Here is a 24798-nt window from a genome sequence, read left to right on the forward strand (position 1 = left end):
TCTCTCCTCCTGCGAAAACAACAAAATTGCAACTAGCTGAACAACCATTGACAGGAGGACCTGGAACCCACTAAAAAATTATCCCACACCCAAAGACAAAGAAGCTGCTTCAGCAGGATGATACTAATGGCGGAGTAGAAGGACGTGTGCCTTCTCTTCTCTTGCGCGAACACCAGAATCACAACTAGTTGCCAAAGAATCATCAACAGGAGAACGTTGGAACCCACCCCAAAATATACACCACATTAAAGGGCAAAGAAAAAGCCGCAACAAGACAGTGGGGGGTGGGGGGGCACAGTTACATTTAAAATCAAATCTCATTCCCACCAGAGATGCTTGGTGGGGGGGTGAGGGCACAAACAAAACCTTGTGCATACCAGGACCCAGGGAAATGAGCAGCAGACCTGCCCTGGAGTGTCTCCTGAGGAGGCACAGGTCAGCAGTGGCCTTTCATAGGGACAGGGGCTCTGGCAGCAGCAATCCTGGGAGGTGCGGTGTGTGGCATGAGTCCTCTTGAAGGAGGTCGCCGTTAGTCCCCCTATAAAGCTGTCAGGCAGATGACCCATAAAATGGAGAACAATTATGTCAAAGAAGTTCTCACTGTGTTGTGAAAGTTCTAGGCCCCAAAACAGACTTCTCAATCTGGGGATCCTGCAAAGGGACTGAGAATCTCCCGGGGATCTGACTTTGAAGGTCAGTGGGATTTGATTATGGAGCTTCCACAAGACTAGGGAAAGCAAGACTCCTGGAGGCAAAAGCAAAACCTGTGCACACCAGGACTCAGGAAAAAGGAGGAGGGACCCCACAAGTGACTGAGCCATTCTTGCCTGTGAGTGTTTGAGAGTCTCCAGTGGAGGCCTGGGCTGACGTGGCCTGCCTCGGGGTCAGGGGCACTGGCAGCAACAGTTCTGGGAGGCGCAGCAAGAGGGCATGACCTTTTGGAGGAGGTCACCATTACCCCTACCATACTTTTGACTCAGCTCAAATACAGGGAGGGAACACGCCCCAACTATCAGCATGAAAACTGGGTTAAAGACTTACTGAGCCTGGCCTTGCTCACCAGAGCAAGACCCAGTTTTCCCCACAGCCAGTTCCTCCCATCAGGAAGCTTCCAGAAGCCTCTTATCTTCATCCATCAGAGGGCAGACAGAATGAAAACCACAATCACAGAAAACTAGCCAAAATGATCACATGGATCACAACTTTGTGTAACTTAATGAAACTGCAAGTCATGCTGTGTAGAGCAACCCAAGATGGATGGGTCATAGTGGAGAGTTCCAACAAAATGTGGTCCACTGGGGAAGGGAATGGCAAACATCTTCAGTATTCTTGCCCTGAGAACCCCATGAACAGTATGAAAAGGCAAAAGAGATGATGCTGAAAAATGAACTTCCCGGGTTGTGTGCCCATAGGCTACTGGAGAAGAGCGGGAGAAATAGCTCCAGAAGGAATGAAAGTCTGAGCGAAAGCAGAAACAACGCCCAGTTGTGGATGTGACTGGTGATGGAAGTAAAGTCCATTGCTGTAAAGAGCAATACTGCATAGGAACCTGGAATGTCAGGTCCATGAATCAAGGTGAATTGCAAGTAGTCAAACAGGAGATGGCAAGAGTGAACATCGACATTTTAGGAATCAGTGAGCTAAAAAGGACAGAAATGGATGAATTTGATTCAGATGACCATTATATCTATTACTGTGGGCAAGAATTCCTTAGAAGAAATGGATTAGCCCTCATATTCAACAAAAGAATCCAAAATGCAGTACTTGGGTGCAATCTCAAAATGACAGAATGATCTCTGTTTGTTTCCTAGGCAAGTCATTCAAAATCCCAGTAATACAACTCTATGCCCCAACCACTAGTGTCAAAGAAGCTGAAGTTGAACGATGCTATGAAGACCTACAAGACCTTCTAGAACTAACATCAAAAAAATATGTCCTTCTCAGTCAAGAAATACCTGAAGTAACAAGACCAACAGTTTTGCTAAGAGAATGCACTGGTCATAGCAAACACCCTCTTCCAACAACACAAGAGAAGACTGTACACATGGACATCACCAGATGGTCAAAACCAGAATCAGATTGATTATATTCTTTGTACCTGAAGATGGAGAAGCTCTATACAGTCAGCAAAAACAAAACTGGGAGCTGACTGTGGCTCAGATCATGAACTTCTTATTGCCAAATTCAGACTTGAAGAAAGTAGGGAAAACCACTAGACCATTCAGGTATGACCTAAGTCAAATTCCTTATGATTATACAGTAGAAGTGACAAATAGATTCAAGGGATTTGATCTGATAAACAGAGCACCTGAAGAGCTATGGATGGAGGTTCATAACATTGTACAGGAAGCAGTGATCAAAACCATCCCTAAGAAATGCAAAAGGGCAAAATAGTTGTCTAAGGAGAACTTAAAAATAGCTGAGAAAAGAAGAGAAGTGAAAGGCAACTAAGGAAAGGAAAGATATACCCATCTGAATGCAGAGTTGCAAAGAATAACAGGGAGAGATAAGAAAGTCATTCTAAGTGATCAATGTAAAGAAATAGAGGAAAACAACAGAATGGGAAAGACTAGAGATCTCTTCAAGAAAATTAGAGATACCAAGGGAACATTTCATGCAAAGATGGGCACAATAAAGGGCAGAAATGGTATGAACCTACCAGAAGCAGAAGATATTAAGAAGAGGTGATGGTAAGAATACATAGAAGAACTGTGCAAAAAAGGTCTTAATGATCAAATAACCATGATGGTGTCACCTAGAGCCAGACATCCAGGAGTATGAAGTCAAGTGGGCCTTAGAAAGCATCACTATGAACAGTCTAGTGGAGGTGATGGAATTCTAGCTGAGCTATTTCAAATCCTAAAAGGTGATGCTGTGAAAGTGCTGCACTCAACTTGCCAGCAAATTTGGAAAACTCAGCAGTGGCCACAGGACTGGAAAAGGTCAGTTTTCATTCCAATCCCAAAGAAGGACAATGCCAAAGAATGCTCAAACTATAGCACAATTGCACTCATTTCACAGGCTAGCAAGGTAATGCTCAAAATCCTTCAAGCTAGGCTTCAGCAGTATATGAACCATGAACTTCCAGATGTTCAAGCTGGATTTAGAAAAAGCAGAGGAATCAGAGAACAAGTTGCCAACATCTTTTGGATCATAGAAAAACAAAGCAGTCCCAGAAAAACATCTACTTCTGCTTCATTGACTATGCTAAAGCCTTTGACTATGTGGATCACTTAAAACTGTGGAAAATTCTAAAGATGGTAATACCAGACCACCTTACCTGCCTCCTGAGAAACCTATATGCAGGTCAAGAAGCAACAGTTAGAACTGGACATGGAACAATGGACTGGTTCAAAATTGGGAAAGGAGTATGTCAAGGCTGTATATTGTCACCCTGCTTATTTAACTTAAAGACTGTGTACATTATGAGAAATGCTGTGCTATATGAAGCTCAAGCTGGAATGAAGATTGCTGGGAGAAATATCAATAACCTCAGATATGCAGATGACATCACTCTAATGGCAGAAAGAAAAGAGGAACTAAAGAGCCTCTTGATGAAGGAAAAAGAGGAGAGTGAAAAGCTGCCTTAAAGCTCAACATTCAAAAAATGAAGATCATGGCATCCGATCCCATCACTTCATGACAAATGGATTGGGAAAAAATGAAAACAGTGACAGACTTTATTTTCTAGGCTTCAAAACCACTGCAGACAGTGACTTCAGACACAAAATTAAAAGATGCTTGCTCCCTGGAAGAAAAGCTATGACAAACCTAGATGTTATATTAAAAAGCAGAGACATTACTTTGCCGACAAAGGTCCCTATAGTCATAGCTATGGTTTTTCCAGTTATCATGTATGGATGTGTGAGTCGGACCATAAAGAAAGCTGAGCACTGAAGAATTGATGTTTTCAAACTGTGGTGTAGGAGAACTCTTGAGAGTCCCTTGGACTGCAAGGAGATCAAACCAGTCCATGCTAAAGGAAATCAACCCTGATTAGTCATCAGAAGCACTGATGCTAAAGCTGAAGCTCCAATACTTTGGCCACCTGATGTGAAGAGCCAACTCATCGGAAAAGACCCTGATGCTGGGAAAGATTGCAGGCAAGAGGAGAAGGGGGCGACGGAGGATGAGATGGTTGGATGGCATCATTGACTCAATGGACATGAGCAAACTCTGTGAGATAGTGAAGGGCAGGGAAGCCTGGCATGATACAGTCCATGGCACTCAAAGAGTTGGAAACAACTGAGCAACTGAACAACAACAATTATAATGATAATAATTATGAATACTTCTCAATCACCATGGCCTGTCATTGCATTTACATAATTTTCTTATATAATTTTCAGAGCTACTGTTAAGCAGTAGGTGCCATTATTATATTGATCTTTTACTTAGGAAATAGATTCAGAGAGATATCTGTGACTTATTCAAAGTCACATAGTAAATGAAGTAAGTTGGGTGGTCTTAAGCGCCTACATCCCAAACACTAAGCTATACAAATGTCCTGAAAGGTTACCACTGACTGACTCATGGCTTGGCTAGTTTTTCCTGGGTTTCCCTCATTTTCTGTCTCTAAGACTTTAAGTGAAATCTGTTATTTTCTGAACAAGACCCATTTTGGTCACCGCATTTCCACCCATGCTCAGAGTATTCAACACATTTTCTGACTATTACTTCAGGGACAGAGAGAGAGGTTTCTATAACAAGTCTTCTGGGGCCTGCAGATTGGTAAAATTCAAACAAAATTCAAGGACAAAAAATTACAAATTGTCATATTATGACAAAGAGTTAAAAACTTGAAATCAAAATTATTCTAGTAGAAATATGAGCAGAGTATATGATTCACAAAAGAAGAAATCTAAGTAGGCAATCAGGTGAAAAATGAAGATCACTAGGAAGCAAAGATACAAAAGAAAACATGCAATATCATTTTATAACAATTGAGAAGATCCTGAAAAAGTATATCCAGTACTGACAAGGAAGTATAAATTGGTGTAATAATGGTAGAGGATATTTGGCAATATGTAATTTTACAAAACATAAAAATGATCACACTTTTACCTAGTAGTATCATTTCTAGGAACTGAAGGAAACAGATATGACCAAAGATTTTTATAAGACTGTGCATCATCCATGAAAAGAAAATACAGAGATGACCTAAATATAGGATGGGATACTATAAAACTCCTAGAGGAAAACATAAGCAGAACAATATGACATAAATTGCAGCAAGATGTTTTTGGATCGGTCTCCTAGGGTAAATGAAATTAAATAAACAAGTGGGACCTAATTAAAAATTTCTGCATCAGTTCAGTTCAGTTGCTCAGTCGTGTCTGACTCTTTGTGACCCCATAAACCACAGCACACCAGGCCTCCCTGTCCATCACCAACTCCCGGAGTTTACTCAAACTCATCTCCATTGAGTTTGAGTAAACTCCATTGAGTTCCATCCAACCATCTCATCCTGTGTCATCCCTTTCTCCTCCTGCCTTCAGTCTCTCCCAGCATCAGGGTCTTTTCCAGTAAAGTCAGTTCTTTGCATCAGGTGGCCAAAGTATTGAAGTTTCAGCTTTAGTATCAGTCCATCCAGTGAATATTCAGGACTGATTTCCTTTAGGATGGACTGGTTGGATCTCTGCTGCCTCAAAAGTCTTCTCCAAAACCATAGTTCAAAAGCATCAATTCTTTGGCGCTCAGCTTTCTTTGTAGTCCAACTCTCACATCCGTACATGACTACTGGAAAAACCATAGCTTTGACTAGAAAGACCTTTGTTGGCAAAGTAATGTCTTTGCTTTTTAATAAGCTATCTAGGTTGGTCCTTTTCTTCCAAGGAGTAAGCGTCTTTTAATTTCATGGCTGCAATCACCATCTGCAGTGATTTTGGAGCCCCCCAAAATAAAGTCTGTCACTGTTTCCCCATCTATGTGCCATGAAGTGATGCGACCAGATGCCATGATCTTAGTTTTCTGAATGTTTAGCTTTAAGCCAACATTTTCACTCTCCTCTTTCACTTTTTTTTTCTTTTTTTAAAATATAAACTTATTTATTTTAATTGGAGGCTAATTACTTTACAATATTGTATTGCTTTTGCCATACATCAACATGAATCTGCCACGGGTGTACACGTGTTCCCCATCCTGAACCCCCCTCCCACCTCCCTCCCCATTCCATCCCTCTGGGTCATCCCAGTGCACCAGCCCTGAGCATCCTGTATCATGCATCAAATCTGGTCTGGCGATTCGTTTCACATATGATATTATACATGTTTCAATGCCATTCTCCCAAATCATCCCACCCTCGCCCTCTCCCACAGAGTCCAAAAGACTGTTCTATACATCTGTGTCTCTTTTGCTGTCTTGCATACAGGGTTGTCATTACCATGTTTCTAAATTCCATATATATGCGTTAGTATACTGTATTGGTGTTTTTCTTTCTGGCTTACTTCACTCTGTATAATAGGCTCCAGTTTCATCCACCTCATTAGAACTGATTCAAATGTATTCTTTTTAATGGCTGAGTAATACTCCATTGTGTATATGTACCACAGCTTTCTTATCCATTCGTCTGCTGATGGACATCTAGGTTGCTTCCATGTCCTGGCTATTATAAATAGTGCTGCGATGAACATTGGGATAAACGTGTCTCTTTCAATTCTGGTTTCCTCGGTGTGTATGCCCAGCAGTGGGATTGCTGAGTCATATGACGGTTCTATTTCCAGTTTTGTAGGAAATCTCCACACTGTTCTCCATAGTGGCTGTACTAGTTTGCATTCCCACCAACAGTGTAAGAGGGTTCCCTTTTCTCCACACCCTCTCCAGCATTTATTGCTTGTAGACTTTTGGATCGCAGCCATTCTGACTGGCGTGAAATGGTACCTCATTGTGGTTTTGATTTGCATTTCTCTGATCATGAGTGATGTTGAGCATCTTTTCATATGTTTGTTAGACATCTGTATGTCTTCTTTGGAGAAATATCTGTTTAGTTCTTTGGCCCACTTTTTGATTGGGCCATTTATTTTTCTGGAGTTGAGCTGCAGGAGTTCCTTGTATATTTTTGAGATAAATTTTTTATCTGTTGCTTTGTTTGCTATTATTTTCTCCCATTCTGAAGGCTGTCTTTTCACCTTGCTTATAGTTTCCTTTGTTGTGCAGAAGCTTTTAATTTTAATTAGGTCCCATTTGTTTATTTTTGCTTTTATTTTTCTTTCACTTTCATCAAGAGGCTCTTTAGTTCTTCTTTGCTTTCTGCCATAAGAGTGGTGTCATCTGCATGTTTGAGGTTATTGACATTTCTCCTGGAAATCTTGATTCTAGCTTGTGCTTTATTGTCCCCAGCATTTCTCATGATGTACTCTGCATATGAGTTATATAAGCAGGGTGACAATATACAGCCTTGACATACTCCTTTCCTGATTTGGAACCAGTCTGTTGTTCCATGTCCAGTTCTAACTGTTGCTTCTTGACCTGCATACAGATTTCTCAGGAGGCAGGTCAGGTGGTCTGCTATTCCTATCTCTTTAAGAATTTTTCACAGTTTTTAGTGATCCACACAGTCAAAGGCTTTGGCATAGTCAATAAACAGAAGTAGATATTTTTCTGGAACTCTCTTGCTTTTTTGATGATTCAATGGATGTTGTTAATTTGATCTCTGGTTTCTCTGCCTTTTCTAAAACCAGCTTAAACATCTGGAAGTTCACGGTTCATGTACTGTTGAAGCCTAGCTTGGAGAATTTTGAGCATTACTTTACTAGTGTGTGAGAGGAGTGCAATTGTGTGGTAGTTTGAGCATTCTTTGGCATTGCCTTTCTCTGGGATAGCAATGAAAACTGACCTTTTCTAGTCCTGTGGCCACTGCTGAGTTTTCCAAATTTGCATATTGAGTGCAGCACTTTCACAGCATCATCTTTTAGGATTTGAAATAGCTCAACTAGAATTCCATCACCTCCACTAGCTTTGTTCATAGTGATGCTTTCTAAGGCCCACTTGACTTCGCATTCCAGGATGTCTGGTTCTAGGTGAGTGATCACACCATCATGATTATCTGGGTCGTGAAGATCTTTTTTGTATAGTTCTTCTGTGTATTCTTGCCATCTCTTCTTAATATCTTCTTTTTAAGTTAGGTCCATGCCATTTGTATCTTTATTGTGCCCATCTTTGCATGAAATGTTCCCTTGGTATCTCTAATTTTCTTGAAGAGATCTCTAGTCTTTCCCATTCTATTGTTTTCCTCTATTTCTTTGCATTGATCACTGAGGAAGGCTTTCTTATCTCTCCTTGCTATCCTTTGGAACACTGCATTCAAATGGGCATTCTTTCTTTTTCTCCTTTTCATTTTGCTTCTCTTGTTTTCATAGCTGGTTGTAAGGCTTCCTCAGACAAAATGGCAAATGCAGTATAATAACCATTTTGCCTTTTTGCATTTCTTTTTCTTGGGGATGGGTTTGATCACTGCCTCCTGTACAATGTTATGAACCTTCATCCATAGCTCTTCAGGAACTCTGTCTATCAGATCTAATCCCTTGAATCTATTTGTCACTTCCACTGTTTAGTCGTAAGGGATTTGATTTAGGTCATACCTGAATGGCCTAGTGGTTTTCCCTACTTTCTTCAATTTAAGTCTGAATTTGCAATAAGGAGTTCATGATCTGAGCCACAGTCAGCTCCCGGTCTTGTTTTTGCTGACTGTATAGAGCTTCTCCAACTTTGGCTGCAAAGAATATAATCAATCTGATTTTGGTGTTGACCACCTGGTGATGTCCATGTGTAGAGTTTCTCTTATGTTTTTGGAAGACGGTGTTTGCTGTGACCAGTGCATTCTCTTGGTAAAACTCTGATAGCCTTTGCCCTGCTTCATTCTGTACTCCAAGGCCAAACTTTCCCATTGCTCCAGGTATTTCTTAACTTCCTACTTTTGCATTCTAGTCCCCTATAATGAAAAGGACATCTTATTTGGGTGTTAGTTCTAGAAGGTCTTGTAGGTCTTCACAGAACCGTTCAACTTCAGCTTCTTCATCTTTATTGGTCAGGGCATAGACTTGGTTTACCATGATGTTGAATGGTTTGCCTTGGAAATGAAAAGAGATCATTCTGTCGTTTTTGAGATTGCATCCAACTACTGCATTTTGGACTCTTGTTGACTATGATGGGTACTGCATTTCTTCTAAGGGATTCTGTCCCACAGTAGTAGATATTATGGTCATCTGAGTTAAATTCAGCCATTCTAGTCCATTTTATTTCTCTGATTCCTAAAATGTCGATGTTCACTCCTGCCATCTCTTGTTTGACCACTTCCAATATGCCATGATTCATGCGTTAGGTAGGTAGAATAGGGAAAAGGAGTCCAAAATGGCGGTGGCTAAAAGACAAGGAAGGTCAAAGGAAGGTCAGAGGACCAGAGTGAAGACTTCAGGCAGAACAAACAGCACTCCTGGCTAAGCCCAATTTGCATAGGGCAGGTCCAGGTGGAGGAAAAAACATATAAAAGGAGGAGCCAGAGCGCTCTCTCTCTCTCTCTCCCACGTGCATGCGCTCTTTCTCTCTCTCTGCCTCTCTCACTCTCTCTCTCTCCCCCCTCCTGCCCCCTGCGCTCCTCCACTCTCTTCTCTTTGAGTCTTTGAGTTGGCATGACCTCACGCTTTGAGGATGGATTCTCCTGCTATCTTCTAAATAAAATGGAGCTGTAGCACTGATTTGCCTAAGAGCTGTAGCACGGTTTGTCCAAGACCTGAGAGCTGTGACGTGCCGAGGGCTTTCATGTCCGTCGCTCCAAATCTTTGTTGTGATGAGACAAAGAACCGAGGAACATATACTCGCATGACACATGGACCTAACATTCCATGTTCGTATTTAATATTGCTCTTTACAGTATCGGACTTATTTTCATCACCAATCACATCCACAACTGGGTGTTTTTTCTTTGGCTCTGTCTCTTCATTCTTTCTGGAGTTAGTGCTCCAGAGATCTCCAGTTGCATATTGGATACCTACTGACCTCAGGAGTTCATCTTTCAGTATCCTATCTTTTTGCCTTTTCATACTGTTCATGGGGTTCTCAATGCAAGAATACTGAAGTGGTTTGCCATTCCCTTCTCCATTGGACCAAGTTTTGTCAGAACTCTCCACCATGACCTGTCCATCTTGGGTGGCCTTACATGGCATGGCTCATAGTTTCATTGAGTTAGACAAGGCTGTGGTCCATGTGATCAGATTGGTTAGTTTTCTGTGATTGTGGTGTTCAGTCTCTCTGCCCTCTGATGGAGAGGATAAGAGGCTCATGGAAGCTCCCTGATGGGAGAGACTGACTGAGGGGGAAACTGGGTCTTGTTCTGATGGGTAGGGCACACTCAGTAAATCTTTAATCCAATTTTCTATTGAAGGGTGGGGCTGTGTTCCCTCCTTGTTATTTGACCTGAGGCCAAACTCTGATGGAGATAATGAAGATAATGGTGACCTCCTTCAGAAGGTCCCATGCAGGCACTGCTACACTCAGTGCCCCCAGCCCTGCAGCAGGCCACCGCCGACCCACGCCTCCGCCAGAGACTCCTGGACACTCACGGGCAAGTCTGGGTCAGTCTCTTGTGGGGTCACTGCTCCTTTCTCATGGGTCCTGGTGTGCACAAGGTTCTGCTTCTGCTCTCCCAGAGTCTGTTTCCCAGTCCTGTGTAAGTTCTGGCAGCTCTATGGTGGGTTAATGGTGACCTCCTCCAAGAGGGCTTATGCCATACCCAGGTCTGCTGCACCCAGAGCCCCTGCCCTGCAGCAGTCCACTGCTGACCCGCACCTCCTCAGGGGACACCCAAAAACGTCTGCAGAGCAAACCATAAACAGAAAGACAACCTATGGAATAGGAGAAAATAATTGCAAATGATGGATCTGACAAGGGATTAATTTCAAAAATAAAGAAACAGTTCATACAACTCAGTATAAAAACCAACCAACCAACCAACCAAACCAACAACCCAATTAAAAAATGGGCAGAAGATCTAAATAAACATTTCTCCAAAGAAGACATACAGATGGCCAAATGGCACATGAAAAGATACTCAATATCACATGCAAATGCTCAACACGTTTGTATCTGAGAAATTGTCACTTCACACCAGTCAGAATGGCCATCATAAAATGTCTACCAATAATAAAGATTGGAGAGGTTGTAGGGAAAAAGTAACCCTCCTACACTGTTGGTGAGAATGTGGGTTGGTACAGCCACTGTGGAGAACAGTATGGAGATTTGATTGGAAGACTAGAAGTAGAGTTGCCATTTGATCCTGCAATCCCACTCCAGGGCATATAACCCAAGAAAATTCTAATTCAAAAAGACGCATGCACCCTAATGTTCATAGCATTACTATCTACAATAACCAAGACATGAACCAACCTCTAGATTATTACTCAGTCATAAAAAAAGAATGAAATAATGCTATTTGCAGCAACAGGGATGGACCTGGAGATTATCACACTAAGCAAAGTAAGCCAGACAAAGACAAATGTCATGTGATATCACTTATATGTGGAATAAAAAGAATGGTACTTATTTACACAAAACAGAAATAGACCCAAAGATATAGAAAATAACCTTATAGCCACCAAAGGGAAAGGGATGGAGGAGGGATAAATTAAGAGTTTGGGACTGACACATAGAGACTACTACATATAAAACATAAAATAGATATTACATAGATATAATACATATAATAATACATATAAAATAGACAATCAACCAAGACCTATTGTACAGCACATGGACTATACTCAATATTATTTATATATCTCTCTCTATAAGGGAAAAGAATTTGAAAAAGAAAATATGCATATACATAGAACTGAATGTGCTGTATACCTAAAACTAACACAATAATGTAAATCAACTAGACTTCAATAAAAATAAATAAACAAGTAAAAGAAAACACAGGGAACAATCTCCGCTCTTCAATAAGGTGAGCTGTTCCTAACAAGAAAACAGACTCTGGAGCCAGAGCTCCCAAGTCACAGTCCAGCTCTGACATTCACTAACTGTGCAGGCCAGTCACTGTTTCAGGGCCTCAGCTGTTTATCTACAAAACAGGGGTAAGAGTAGAACCTATATCACAGACTCTGTACAAAGATAATACCTTTAATATAGGTGAAGTGCTTAAAACAGCGCTTAGCACACGGTAAGCTTTATACAATTATTACCTCATTGTTTTTAATTACTGTAATCCTTTAAAAAACTTTAATGCCATGGAAAATGTGCATACATAATTGTAAGTAAAAACTAGAAAAGCATGTATTTCCTTTATGGTCTCTGTTTTCTAAGTTTGTATATGATGCAAAAGAACACATATATACATTTAAAGGAAGTTGGGGGAGATGTCATATGTCTTCCCATTTTTCAAAAGGAGAAAAATTATGTCTTTCAAAAATGAAACTGTCAAAAGTAAGTGAATAAGTTATACAGATTGAGGAGTTCAATTCAGAGCGGGGTTTTTTTTTTTGTTTGTTTTGAGAAATTTATAATAAATTAATATAGTAGAACATTAAAGAACATCTTCCCATCTTGTGGTATTATTACCATATCCAATTAATCTATGTCCCTGAAAACATTTTAGTCTTGCTACCCTTATACATATGTGTCTCTGTGTGTGTGCACTTACGTAGTGTTTATAAAGGTGTGTATACACACACCCACAAGCAAACATACAAAGAAAATTAGACAGAGGAATTAATGGGTAACATTCATTTTCTCTTTTACGCTTTATTATATTATCCAAATCTATTTTCTGTATCTATTTAATGAGGATAAATACTTCTAAAATAGTTCTTTTCTCCACAAAGTAATAAATGTCAGCACTTACGCTGGTCCGTAGTTGCATATAAAATGTGCTCCATTGAGAAGAGCTTCGAAGCCAGAAACTCGAGGACAAAAGTGTACTGCACAGCCAACTTTGTAACTGTCTGCCCAGACAACCTGAAAGAAAACACGGACTGATGTGAAGAAGACAGACGATAAAATGAACACGGAAGTATGATTAGGCCTTCCTAAACATGGTGAGGTACAGTAACTCTAGTGAGAGAAAGCAGTTCCTACCAGGGAAGTGTTATTCAGTCAGAATTTGGTTGGAAACAAATCGTGCCTGTGTGTGTGCATGTACGCGTGCGTGAAATAAACATAAACAGTAAGGCATTCTGACAGCTAGTGCAATGAGGAAATAAAGCAGGATAACAGGATAGAGTGTGACTGCTGGGGAGGAAGGGGCCTCCCCTGCAGGGAAGCTGTCTCTGGAGTGTGGAGGAGGCCTTTGAGCTGAGGCCTGAGTGGGGAAGAGGCAGCTCAGGAGAACTAAAGGCTGGAGGAGGAGCAGACGGTGCAGCGGGAGCCCTAGGGGCAGAGGCCCTGAGACCGAGTCTGCTGGCATGCAAGGGCGGCAGGACTAAGGCTGGGGCGAGCGGCAGGCTGCGAGGTCAGAGACAGGGGCAGCGCCTGGGAAGTCTTGCAGTGGAGGGAGGGACAGCCCTTTACCAAGTCTCAGGAAGGCCCGCTGGCTGTCACATACTAAAGGGACAGAGAAGAACAAGGGCGAAAAGAGCAGGGGGGTTTGGGAGGCTGCTTCACTGGCCCTGGAGAGAGCAGATGGTGACTCCCACTTGGCTGCCGGTAGTGGGGCTTCCTGGAATTAACCAGGTTCACCAGGTGGACCTACTGCCAATGCAAGGAGATCCCTGCGTCGGAAAGATCCCCTGGATGAGGGCACGGCAGGCAACCCATTCCAGTATTCTTGCCTGGAAAATCCCCATAGACAGAGAAGCCTGGCAGTCCACAGGGCTGCAAAGAGTCGGCCACGACTGATGCTTGCTTAGCAAAACACACCACACATGCTTCATCTTCTAGGTAAAGCTGAAGAATTTGCTTTTGCATTGAGAGTTGGGTAAGAGGGGAGGACAAAAATCAACATTTACCAAGAGGAGGAAAATTAGTGAAGAAGGAGGTAGGTAGGAACAGGGACAAGGGGTTGTGTTCAGCTCCTGTTGCTCCTGAGATGCCCATCAGATGACCAGGGGTATACGTGTAAGGGAGAGCATGCGAGAAAGAAAGAAAGAAATAAGAGCAGTGGCCTAGGAGGGAGACCAAGAAGAGGGCCAGCCGCCGGGAGCAGGACCGTGCTGTCCCACTGGACCCCATCATCAGAAGGGCCCTGTGCTTGGCTTAATTCCGTGCTGTCACACATTAATGCATTTTTAGTGGCACTTTCCTCCCGATTTTTGAGAAAGGGCATCCACATTTTCATTTTGCATTCAGCCACAAAAGTATACAGCTTATCCTGACACTGTTTGCTGTAATAGAAACCTAAAGAAGAAAGTATCTGAGGTATTTAAAATATCTAGCAACTGGATTACTAGATTTCTAGTGCTAGCAATTTAATGCACTCCTTTTTCCAGTGATACCAAATTGCATTTGGAATTGTTTTTACATATATATGTTACCAGTCCTAGCTCACTCTGCTTGCCACACAACAGGCCAATGCATCCGAGAGATGAGGGGTTGAGGCAAGGAAGAGACTGTAATGGGGGAGCCAGCTGAGAGCAGATGGCAGGCTAGCGCCTCAGAAGAGCTGTCTTGTCAGGGCCTGGTTGCCAGGTTCTTTTATGGATCAGAGATATAGAGGAGGTGAGGAAATAAAGTGAAAAGACTATTCAATTCTTGCAAACGTCCCCTAGAATGGCGAGCCTCGGGCAGGGCAATGTGCTAGTCTCCCTTCCTGTAGTCTAGCAGTCCACGGGGTCACGAAGAGTCAGACAGGACTGAGCAGCAACAGTCCTTCCCTGGTTGGTGGCTTAGGCGATCTCCCTGAGGCAGGCCAGGATGTGTGTTTATAACAACTAGAACAGGGTGAAAGCCACAGAAGCAGACCCAGAGGAAACATAAAATTCGCCTTCTGGGTTACAACTGCCTCCTTTCAGTATTCAGCCCACAGTCCTGTGCGAGCAAGGGGGCCGTTTTGCTTGTCAGATGGATCTTCCTGGGAGTCCCCCCGTCTGACAAGCAAAATGGCCCCCTTTGGTGCTGGGGTTTTTAAATGATTAAGACCCGTCTTCCTCTGTTCCTCTCGGAAAAGTGCCTACTTTATGCCTGTATACTTAGAAATACTGAACTTCAAACGTAAGAGGGCATCTCAAGTTAGGAAATTTAGTGCTTTGCTATGCATGGGAAGGTGCAAGAGTCAGGGCTCATTAAATCCTATTTTGTACATCTTAGCTACCTGGGGCCTGTCATTCTGCTTTCTTAGTGTTTCCTTGAGGTTCACCACAGGGAGTAGTTGGAGTGGCTGCCATCTAAGGACTGCCAGGAGGCAGGCATTCCCTTTTCCCAGGGCTCCCTGGCTCCCATGAAAGGGCTGCAATCGCTGACTCCGTCTCTCAGGTCTTCCCTCTTGGTCATGAATGACCATTATCTGGGAAACATTTCATGATCAACTTTTGTCCCATGGCATTGGGTGGCTCATCCCAGTTCAGTCAAAATATTCTTGATATGTTGCTCTAGGTGTTAAGTTTTGAACCAGGCCCCATCAATAATTAAAATTCTCTGGATTGTGTCTAACTATAATCCAAGAGATATTTTCTCTTGTTGCTTCTTTCCATATCTAGTATCATGCTATTACTATTATTTCCTCAAAAGTGCTTAGTCATAGAAGTTTTGTTGGAGGCCTGCTTTATACACTGGTTACTGTAAGAGACAACAATCTTACAGATTAGACAGGATATAACGCAGACGACATAGGGCAGCACAGAGACACAAAGCAGGATTGGAAAACAAAGAGCAGATTTAACCAATGATTAGTATGCTGCTGCTGCTAAGTCGCTTCAGTCGTGTCCGACTCTGTGCGACCCCATAGACGGCAGCCCACCAGGCTTCCCCGTCCCTGGGATTCTCCAGACAAGAACACTGGAGTGGGTTGCCATTGTCTTCTCCAATGCATGAAAGTGAAAAGTGAAAGTGAAGTTGCTCAGTTGTGTCCGACTCTTAGTGACCCATGGACTGCAGCCCACCAGGCTCCTCCGTCCATGGGATTCTCCAGGCAAAAGTACTGGAGTGGGGTGCCATTGCCTTCTCCAATGATTAGTATAACTAGTTATAATAGCCACCATAACTGATTTAGTGAGCTGTCTGCAGTTTCACTGTACTGGCCCTGCACACCTAGCACAGTTTAATCTTTGAGACAAGCATATGTGACTGGCAGGATCAACCAGGTAGAGAGAAAAAGTCAATGTTCCCAAAGGCATAATCTACCAAACTATTTATTGCAAGTCATGATTAACTGAAGGAGAAGTTTTTTTCTTACACCTGGAAAACAGATTTAAACCAGTAATCCTTCGAGATAGAGGCCATAAAAATTACAACCAGATTACCAGTTTACTCAGTTCTATGTAACTAATCCCTTTTGTTAACAGCTTTATGAAGTCATTAGGTTTCTCATTAGAATTCTTAAATTTATTTATTTTTTATTCACTTCAGTATTATTGTCTGATAGTCAGAAACTTGTATTTATCTGAAAGTCCTTTTCATAAATTTTCTTGAAGAGGAGGCATTTTTACAAAGGCATCAGAGCAAAACCATAACTGTGTATAGTAACAAAAGACTTAAAGAAGGTAAAGTTTAAATCCAGTTACTGCTATGACATAGAACACCTTCATAACTACAATTATGACTCATAATATTCTATCAGGACATATAAAATTCTGAGGAATTCCATATAATCTCTAGAATATCTGTACCAATTACCATATAATTTAGAGTTTATTATTCATTTGACAACACTTCCCTTCTAGTTTAAGATACCATATGAACCTAATTAGTTTAATATCTCCCTTTGGATCCCTGAGAGACCCCTTTGAAGCACCCCAAAGTTAGCTGGAGTTCAAAGGAACTTTATTATAATTTGATTTGGGAAGCCTTGTCAAAGGAGCACCAAGTAACATGTTAAAATACAACCGGACCATGGGTCACTGTGAAACTGAACCAAAGCAACAATAAAATATTTTGAAGGCAAATACAGATTAAGTAAGCTTAAACTTGGTTATCAAAAGGCAGTTTAGCATTGTCAGAAAATTTGTCTCTTTTAAGAGAAGCCAATTTATATTTTATATTAGCTTATAGTTTCATTTACTCAAACTTGTTTTAAACCTTAGTCAATCCTGACTGACCATGTACAAAACCCTTTCATCACTTATTTTTAAGTTGTAGATGTCTAGAGAGATCCTGAAACATATATTTCTATGTTTCTTTACATTCAATTGGGCCTCCACCCACTTGTATCACTTGGCTTGTTGTTGTATTACAAAGAGTAGGAGTGTATATTGAGGTTCAAGGTCTAGTGGGAACTGACTAGTCCACCATCCTGTACCTATTTGCTTATATGTAGACTATGTAATGTCCTTGGGTTATGTGATTCTTTCAAAGACTGTTCCCTGTGCCCTTTCCTTCTTTGTCATTTCCCCCCTCAGATTTTATCCCCATATTTTTATGGGAAACAGAAGGGTGAAGATCTATCTTCTGTAATTGCTTCAAGCTTGAGTACAATGTCAACCCTGCCTGTCATGGAGCAAAAACCTCAGGATACCTGGTCTAGGGGCGCCAGGGGCAGGACAGCTCCTTGTTTTAATCTGTATGGGCTGGAATCCTCAAATAGTCATCATTTTGATGTGGAACTGCTGAAATTATTTCTATAGCATTCCTGTGAATCTCCCTGATAAGGAAGCCCTTTCTGTACATGATCAGAGTATAGAAGTATCTTAATGACATAAAAGTCATGGTTAAATATTTGATCAATTGACAATGGGGCTTGGATAATACTTATTTCTTAACCAGGCTTCAATAACACATGAACCAAGAAGATCCAGATGTACAAGCTGAATTTAGAAAAGGCAGAGGAACCAGAGATCAAATTGCCAACATTTGCTGGATCACAGAAAAAGCAAGGCAATTCCAGAAAAACATCTACTTCTGCTTCATTGACTATGTTAAAGCCTTTGACTGTGTGCATCACAACAAACTGTGGAAAATTATTAAAGAAATGGGAATATCAGACCACCTTATTTGCCTCCTGAGAAACCTGCATGCAGCCAATAAGCAGCAGTTAGAACCACACATGGAACAATGGACTGGTTCAAACCTGGGAAAGGGGTATGTTGAGGCTGTGTACTGTCACCCTGCTCATTTAACTTCTATGCAGAGCACATCATGAGAAACACTGGGCTGGAGGAAGCACAAGCTGGAATCAAGATTGCAAGAGAAACATCAACAACCTCAGATATGCAGATGACACCACCCTTATGGCAGAAAGTGAAGAAGAACTAAAGAGCCTCTTGATGAAAGTGAGAGGAGAGTGAAAAAATTGGCTTAAAACTCAACATTCAAAAAACTAAGATCAAGGCATCCAGTCCCATCACTTCATGGCAAACAGAAGGGGAAAAAGTGGAAACGATGAATTTCATTTTCTTGGGCTCCAAAATCACTGCAGATGGAGACTGTAGCCGCACAATTAAAAGACGCTTTCTTCTTGGAAGAAAAGCTATGACAAACCTAAACTGTATATTAAAAAGCAGAGACATCACTTTGCCAACAAAGATCCATCTAGTGAAAGCTACGATTTTGCCAGTGGTCATGTATGGATGTGGGAGTTGGACCATAAAGAAGGCTGAGCACAGAAGAAATGATGCTTTCAAAATGTCATACTGGAGAAGACTCCTGAGAGTCCCTTGGACTGCAAGGAGATCCAACCAGTCCATCCTAAAGGAGATCAGTCGTGGGTGTTCATTGGAAGGACTGATGTTGAAGCTGAAGCTCCAATACTGTGGCCACCTGATGTAAAGAGCCGACACATTGGAAAAGACCCTGATGCTGGGAAAGATTGAGAGCAGATGAAGGGGACGACAGAGGGTGAGATGGTTGGATGGCATCACTGATTTAATGGACAGAGTTTTAGCAAGCTCTGGGAGATAGTGAAGGACAGGGAAGCCTGGCGTGCTGCTGTTCATGGGATCACAGAAGTCGGACAGGACTTAACAACTGAACAACAAAAACAACCAAAATAACTAGAGACCTCAAAAGTGAATACACATTACTTGAAGGCAAAAAGGTCATATAATCTGTCATCAAAATGGCATTCCAAGAAAGGTTTTCCCTGAACAGAAACAAAAGTCAAATCCAAGTCTTAGCTTACTCCCAAACAAGATTCATTCACCAAGACTCATTCACCCAACCAAATTCAATCTACTCTTATGAAATCCTGATCATGCATAGGTCTTCAGTATGTTTCTTTTTTTTAATTCCTTACTCCTTCTACTGAAAACACATATCTTAGTTTTCTTAAAATTTTTTCCACACTGAGGTATATTTTGGCTGACAAATCTCTAACAAATATAATATTTTACTTATGTTAAACCTAGGCACAATGAAAGTATTATACTTAACATTATATTTAACATGTTGATGACTGAAGACATCTCTATATTATTATTATTAGATCAGCAAACTTAAACATTAATACTAGGTACTAATTTAATATTAAATATTTCCCATTTCACGTGAACCTGAAACTCAAATTAACCACAGCAATGTGATTAAAAACAAAACAAAACAAAAAACAAAGACACATACAGACATATACATACAGTGAGGCCTCAGTTCTTATTTCAATCCTGAGTCAGGTATAGTAATATAAAGCCCATTAGTTTATAACAAGGTTGGATTAAAATTGGGGTTCTCACAGAGGAAGCAAGTCAGGCTCACTTGGATAGATGTCTAAATATTAATATCTGTAGGAAAAGCAACTTTTAATTACTTTGGACAAGCCAGCTTCTAAATTATTTTACTCTTTATAAAATTTCCATTAAAAGGACAGTAGAAATAAAGGTTTCTGAGAAGACCCGTGAGGACACTTGCATCTCAAAGATACAGGCAAATTCTTTCTAGGGTTATTTTGTTTCTCCTTTGTTTAATATTTACAAACTTCATAAAATGAAGCTTCTATGGTAGCTCAGATGGTAAAGAATCTGCCTGCAGAGTTTGATCCCTGGGTCAGGAAGATCCCCTGGAGAAGGACATGGCAACCCACTCCAGTGTTCTTGCCTGGAAAACCCCATGGGCAGAGGAGCCTGGCAGGCCACAGTCCATGGGGTTGCAAAGAGTCAGACACGACTGAGTGAATAACACTTCCTTCATGAGATGAACAGGGAAGGTTTGGGGAGTGGTGAAAGGATCTTTGGAATCACCCTTCTGGCCTGTTAAGACTACATTTGTAAACCAAAGACAGTTTAGTTTTTCCATCCTTTCCCCAAAGAATTGGGTGGCCTCCCCAAGCAGGACTGACACATCTATCTACCCATGTTGGAAAGTTTCACCCTTCCCTCTAGCCTGAGGGAGAAGGCCTCTCTGGAAGGCTCAGAGGCAACACCCGGGCTCTAGCAAATCAATCTGGACCAAGGGGAAAAGAGGCAAAGGGAACAGAAGACAGAGGGAAGACAGACTGAGGGGTCCACCCTGTGATCCAAGCAGCCAGGGAAGACAGGCAAGGAGGGCTCTCTCCTGCCGAGATGGCACAGGGGGCTGTGGGACTTTGGAACATGCCAGAGAGCAAGCGCTGCTGCCCTGCGTCTCCTGTGGTGGCCTGCCTTCAGGGACGGGGGCTCTGGCAGCAGCAATCTTGGGAGGCACAGTGCGCAGCTTAAGTTCTCTGGGAAGATGTTGCCATTGGCCCCACTATAGAGCCGCTGAGCAGGCAACCAGCCCACAAACTGGAGAACAATTGCACCAAAGAAGTTCTCATAGCATTGCAAAGTTCTAGGGCCCACAGCAGACTTCCCAACCAGGGGATCCGGCAAAGGGACTGAGAATCTCCAGGAAATCTGACTTTGAAGGCCAGTGGGATTTGATTCCAGAACTTCCACAGGACTGGGGAAACAGAGACTCTTGGAGGGCACAAACAAGACCTTGTGCACCAGGACCCAGGAGAAAGGAGCAGGGACCCCACAAGAGCCTGAGTCAAATCTGCCTGTGATTGCCCAGGAGTCTCCAGCGGGGTCATGGGTTGACCTAGTCTCAGGGTCAGGGACATTAACCACAGCAGTCCTGGAAGGCATGGCATGCTGGCATAAGCCCTTTTGGAGAAGGTCACCATTACCCCTACCATACTTTCGCCTCAGGCCAAACTACAGGGAGGGAACACAGCCGCACCCATCAGCACAAAAGTTGGATTAAAGATTTCCTGAGCATGACCTTACCCACCAGAGCAAGGCCCAGTTTCCCCCACAGCCAGTATCCTCAAGAGGATAAGTACAAGCCTCTTATCCTCATCCATCAGAGGGCAGATAGAATGAAAACCACAATCACAGAAAACTAACCAAACTGATCACATGGACCACAGCCTTGTCTAACTCAATGGAACTATGAGCCATGCTGTGTAGGGCCACCCAAGACGGACAGGTCATGGTGGAGAGTTCGGACAAAACATGGTCAACTAGATAATGGAATGGCAAACCATTTCAGAATTCTTGCCTGGAGAACACCATGAACAGTATGAAAAGGCAAAAAGATGTAACACTGAAAGATGAACTCCCCAGGCTGGGAGGTGCTAAATATGCTACTGGAGAAGAGTACAGAAATAACTCAAGAAAGAATGAAGAGATGGAGCCAAAGTGAAAACAACGCCCAGGTGTGGTTGTGACTGGTGATGGAAGTAAAGTCAGATGCTGCAAAGAACAATATTGCATAGAAACCTGGAATGTTAGGTCTATGAATCAAGGTAAATTGGAAGTGGTCAAACAGGAGATGGTGAGAGTGAACATCAACATTTTAGCAATCAGTGAACTAAAATGGATGCAAATGGGCAAATTTAATTCAGAAGACCATTATATCTACTACTGTGGGCAAGAATCCCTTAGAAGAAATGGGTTAGCTCTCAAAATCAAAAAAAGAGTCTGAAATGCAGTATTTGGGTGCAATCTCAAAAACAACAGAATGATCTCAGTTCATTTCCAAGGCAAAGCATTCACCATCAGAGTAATCCAAGTCTATGCCCCAACCACTAATGCCAAAGAAGCTAAAGTTGAATGGTTCTAAGAAAACCTACAAGAACTTCTAAAACTAGCACCAAAAAAGAATGTCCTTGTCATCCTAGGGGACTGGAATGCAAAAGTAGGAAATCAAGAGATACCTGGAGTAACAGGCAAGTTTGGCCTTGGAGTACAAGATGAAGCAGGGCAAAGGCTAACAGAGTTTTGCCAAGAGAACACACTGGTCATAGCAAACATGTTCTTCCAACAATGTAAGACATGACTGTACACATAGACATCACCAGCTGGTCAACACTGAAATCAGATTGATTATATTCTTTGCAGCCAAAGATGGAGAAGCTCTATAAAGTCAGTAAAAACAAGACTAGAAGCTGACTGTGGCTCAGATCATATCTCCTTTTTGAAAATTCAGACTTCAACTGAAGAAAGGGAAAATAACTAGGACATTCAAGTATGACCCAAATCATCCTTTATAATTATACAGCAGAAGTGACAGATAGAATCAAGGGGTTAGTTCTGATAGACAGAGTGCCTGAAGAACTTTGGATAGAGGTTTGTAACACTGTACAGGAAGCAGTGATGAAAACCATCCCCAAGAAAAAAGAAAGGCAAAATGATTGTCTGAGGAGGCCTTACAAATAGCTGAGTAGCTAAGAGACGTGAAATGCGAAGGAGAAAAGGAAGGAAATATCCATCTGAATGTAGAGTTCCAAAGAATACAAGGAGAGGTAAGTAAACCTTTGTAAGTGAACAACACAAAGAGAGAGAAGAAAATAATAGAATGGGAAAGGCGAGAGATTTATTCAAGAAAATTAGAGATACCAAGGGAACATGTCATGCAAAGATGGGCTTAATAAAGTACAGAAACGGTATGGACCTAACAGAAGCAGAAGATATTAAGATGAGCTGGCAAGAATACACTGAAGAACTATACCATAAAGATCTCAATGACCCATATAACCATGATGGTGTGATCAACTGTGGCATTGGAGAAGACTCTTGAGAGTCCCCTGGACTACAAGGAGATTAAACCAGTCAATCCTAAAGGAAATCAGCCCTGAATATTCACTGGAAGGATCTTTGGGGAAGATTGCTTAATTGTGAGCCTTTCAGGGGCCATTGTTCTGATCTTAACATATTTAATATTTAAAGATCTTTCCTTTGGGACAGATGAAATATTTCCCATTTTTATAAACTTTATAACACCAAAACACAAAAGACGCAGATGAATTCCAACAAAAATAGCACAAATTTCAGCATCGTTGCACAGATGACCCGATTTCCCCAATTAGGTAAATAAGTTTACCTTACAAAACAAATGAACTAATTCCAGCTAGGCTGCCCACCCTCACAAGAACTAGCTCCCCAATGAACCGGTTCCAACTGAACTGATTCCCAAATCAGATACATAAATTTACCCTACAAAACAAATGGGCTAATTCCAACCAGGGTGGTCTTGCCCCACAATAACTAGTTCTCTAAATGAACCAGATCAGGGTAGAGTCCAACAATACTTATCCTCTCCAACAGGGTACCCCAACCATATTGGCTTGTCCTGTAAAGGAAGAGCCCACATTGAGGGGAAAAAATGTTCCTGGTGTGCACACTGGAGCAACTTACCCTCCAAAATTGAGCTTGTCCGTTCATAACACAAAAGGGCACACAAAACAAGTGAACCAGCTGAACCAGCTATCGATTTGGGTAGACAAATTGAGTCCATGGACTCTCTAGAAATCTGTGGGTTCCTTGTCTCAATGGCCAAGTGCTGGAGGTAGCCGGTGCCACTTCAGGGACTCTTGAAGGAAAGAACCTCAGGACAAATGGTCTCAGCAGCTGCTGGGTCTTGCCCCAGTATTCCCTGGTCAGGGCTGGCTAGCTACGAGCAGCAAGGCTCCTGGCTGGCTCAGCTAAATTTTACCTCATCCAAGCTTGCTCTGCTGCCACATGACAGGCCAATGAATCTGAGGGGTCGAGGCAATGAAGAGACTTTAACTGGGGAGCTGGAGGACCCAGAAGATGGCAGGGGAGAATCTCAAAATAACTATCTTGTCAGAGCCTGGTTGCCAGTTTCTTTTATAAATCAGAGCTAGAGAGGAGGTGTGGAAACAAAGTAAAAAGACTGTTCAATCCTTGCAAATGTCCCCTAGAATGCCAAGCCCGAGGCAGGGGAATGTGTTGTTTCCCTTCCTTATAGTCCTTCACAGGTGGGCAGCTCAGGTTATCTCCCTGAGTTGGGCCATGATGTATGTTTATAATAGCAAAAAAAGGTCAGAGTCACAGAAGCCCATCCAGTGTACATTTAAAATTAACCCTTCTTGGTTACATACATATATATAAAACACCAACTCTCTCTCTATAATATATATATATATATATATATATATATGTATATATATAAATTCTGGACTGAGAGTGAAAGTGAAGTCGCTCAGTCGTGTCCAACTCTTTTCGAGCCCATAGACTGTGGCTACCAGGCTTCTCGGTCCTTGGGATTTTCCAGTCAAGAGTACCAGAGTGGGTTGGCATTTCCTTCTCCAAATTCTGGGACTAGTTTTGCCAAATAGGGGGGTTAGAAAGGCGAAGCCCTGGAACCAGTGTGTGCCTTCACTAAATGTGGAGAGCAGCAGTCCAAAAACCATCGCACACAGGTTTTGAGGTCTGTGAAGAGGAAGCAGAGGGTGCTTCCGGAGTTTGTAGCAGGGACCCTGTTCTGCGTGAGTGAAGCTGATGCAGAAGTGAGCTGGCCTGG

The 24798-nt window shown here is 42.1% G+C and overlaps 1 protein-coding gene across 4 annotated transcripts in view; it reads right to left on the bottom strand.

Annotated features, from left to right (window-relative positions):
* The window catches only part of GLIPR1 (GLI pathogenesis related 1), a 67765-nt gene that overhangs the window by 9464 nt on the left and 33503 nt on the right, over positions 1–24798 (bottom strand). For all 4 annotated transcript variants that reach the window (XM_044941931.2, XM_025284436.3, XM_044941930.1 and 1 more), the window contains one exon: positions 12836–12948. In XM_044941931.2, coding sequence (XP_044797866.2) covers positions 12836–12948 — 113 coding nt within the window. The remainder of the gene's footprint in view (positions 1–12835; positions 12949–24798) is intronic.

This window comes from Bubalus bubalis, chromosome 4 (genome assembly GCF_019923935.1).
Source record: "Bubalus bubalis isolate 160015118507 breed Murrah chromosome 4, NDDB_SH_1, whole genome shotgun sequence".
Classification (NCBI taxonomy): Eukaryota; Metazoa; Chordata; class Mammalia; order Artiodactyla; family Bovidae; genus Bubalus; species Bubalus bubalis.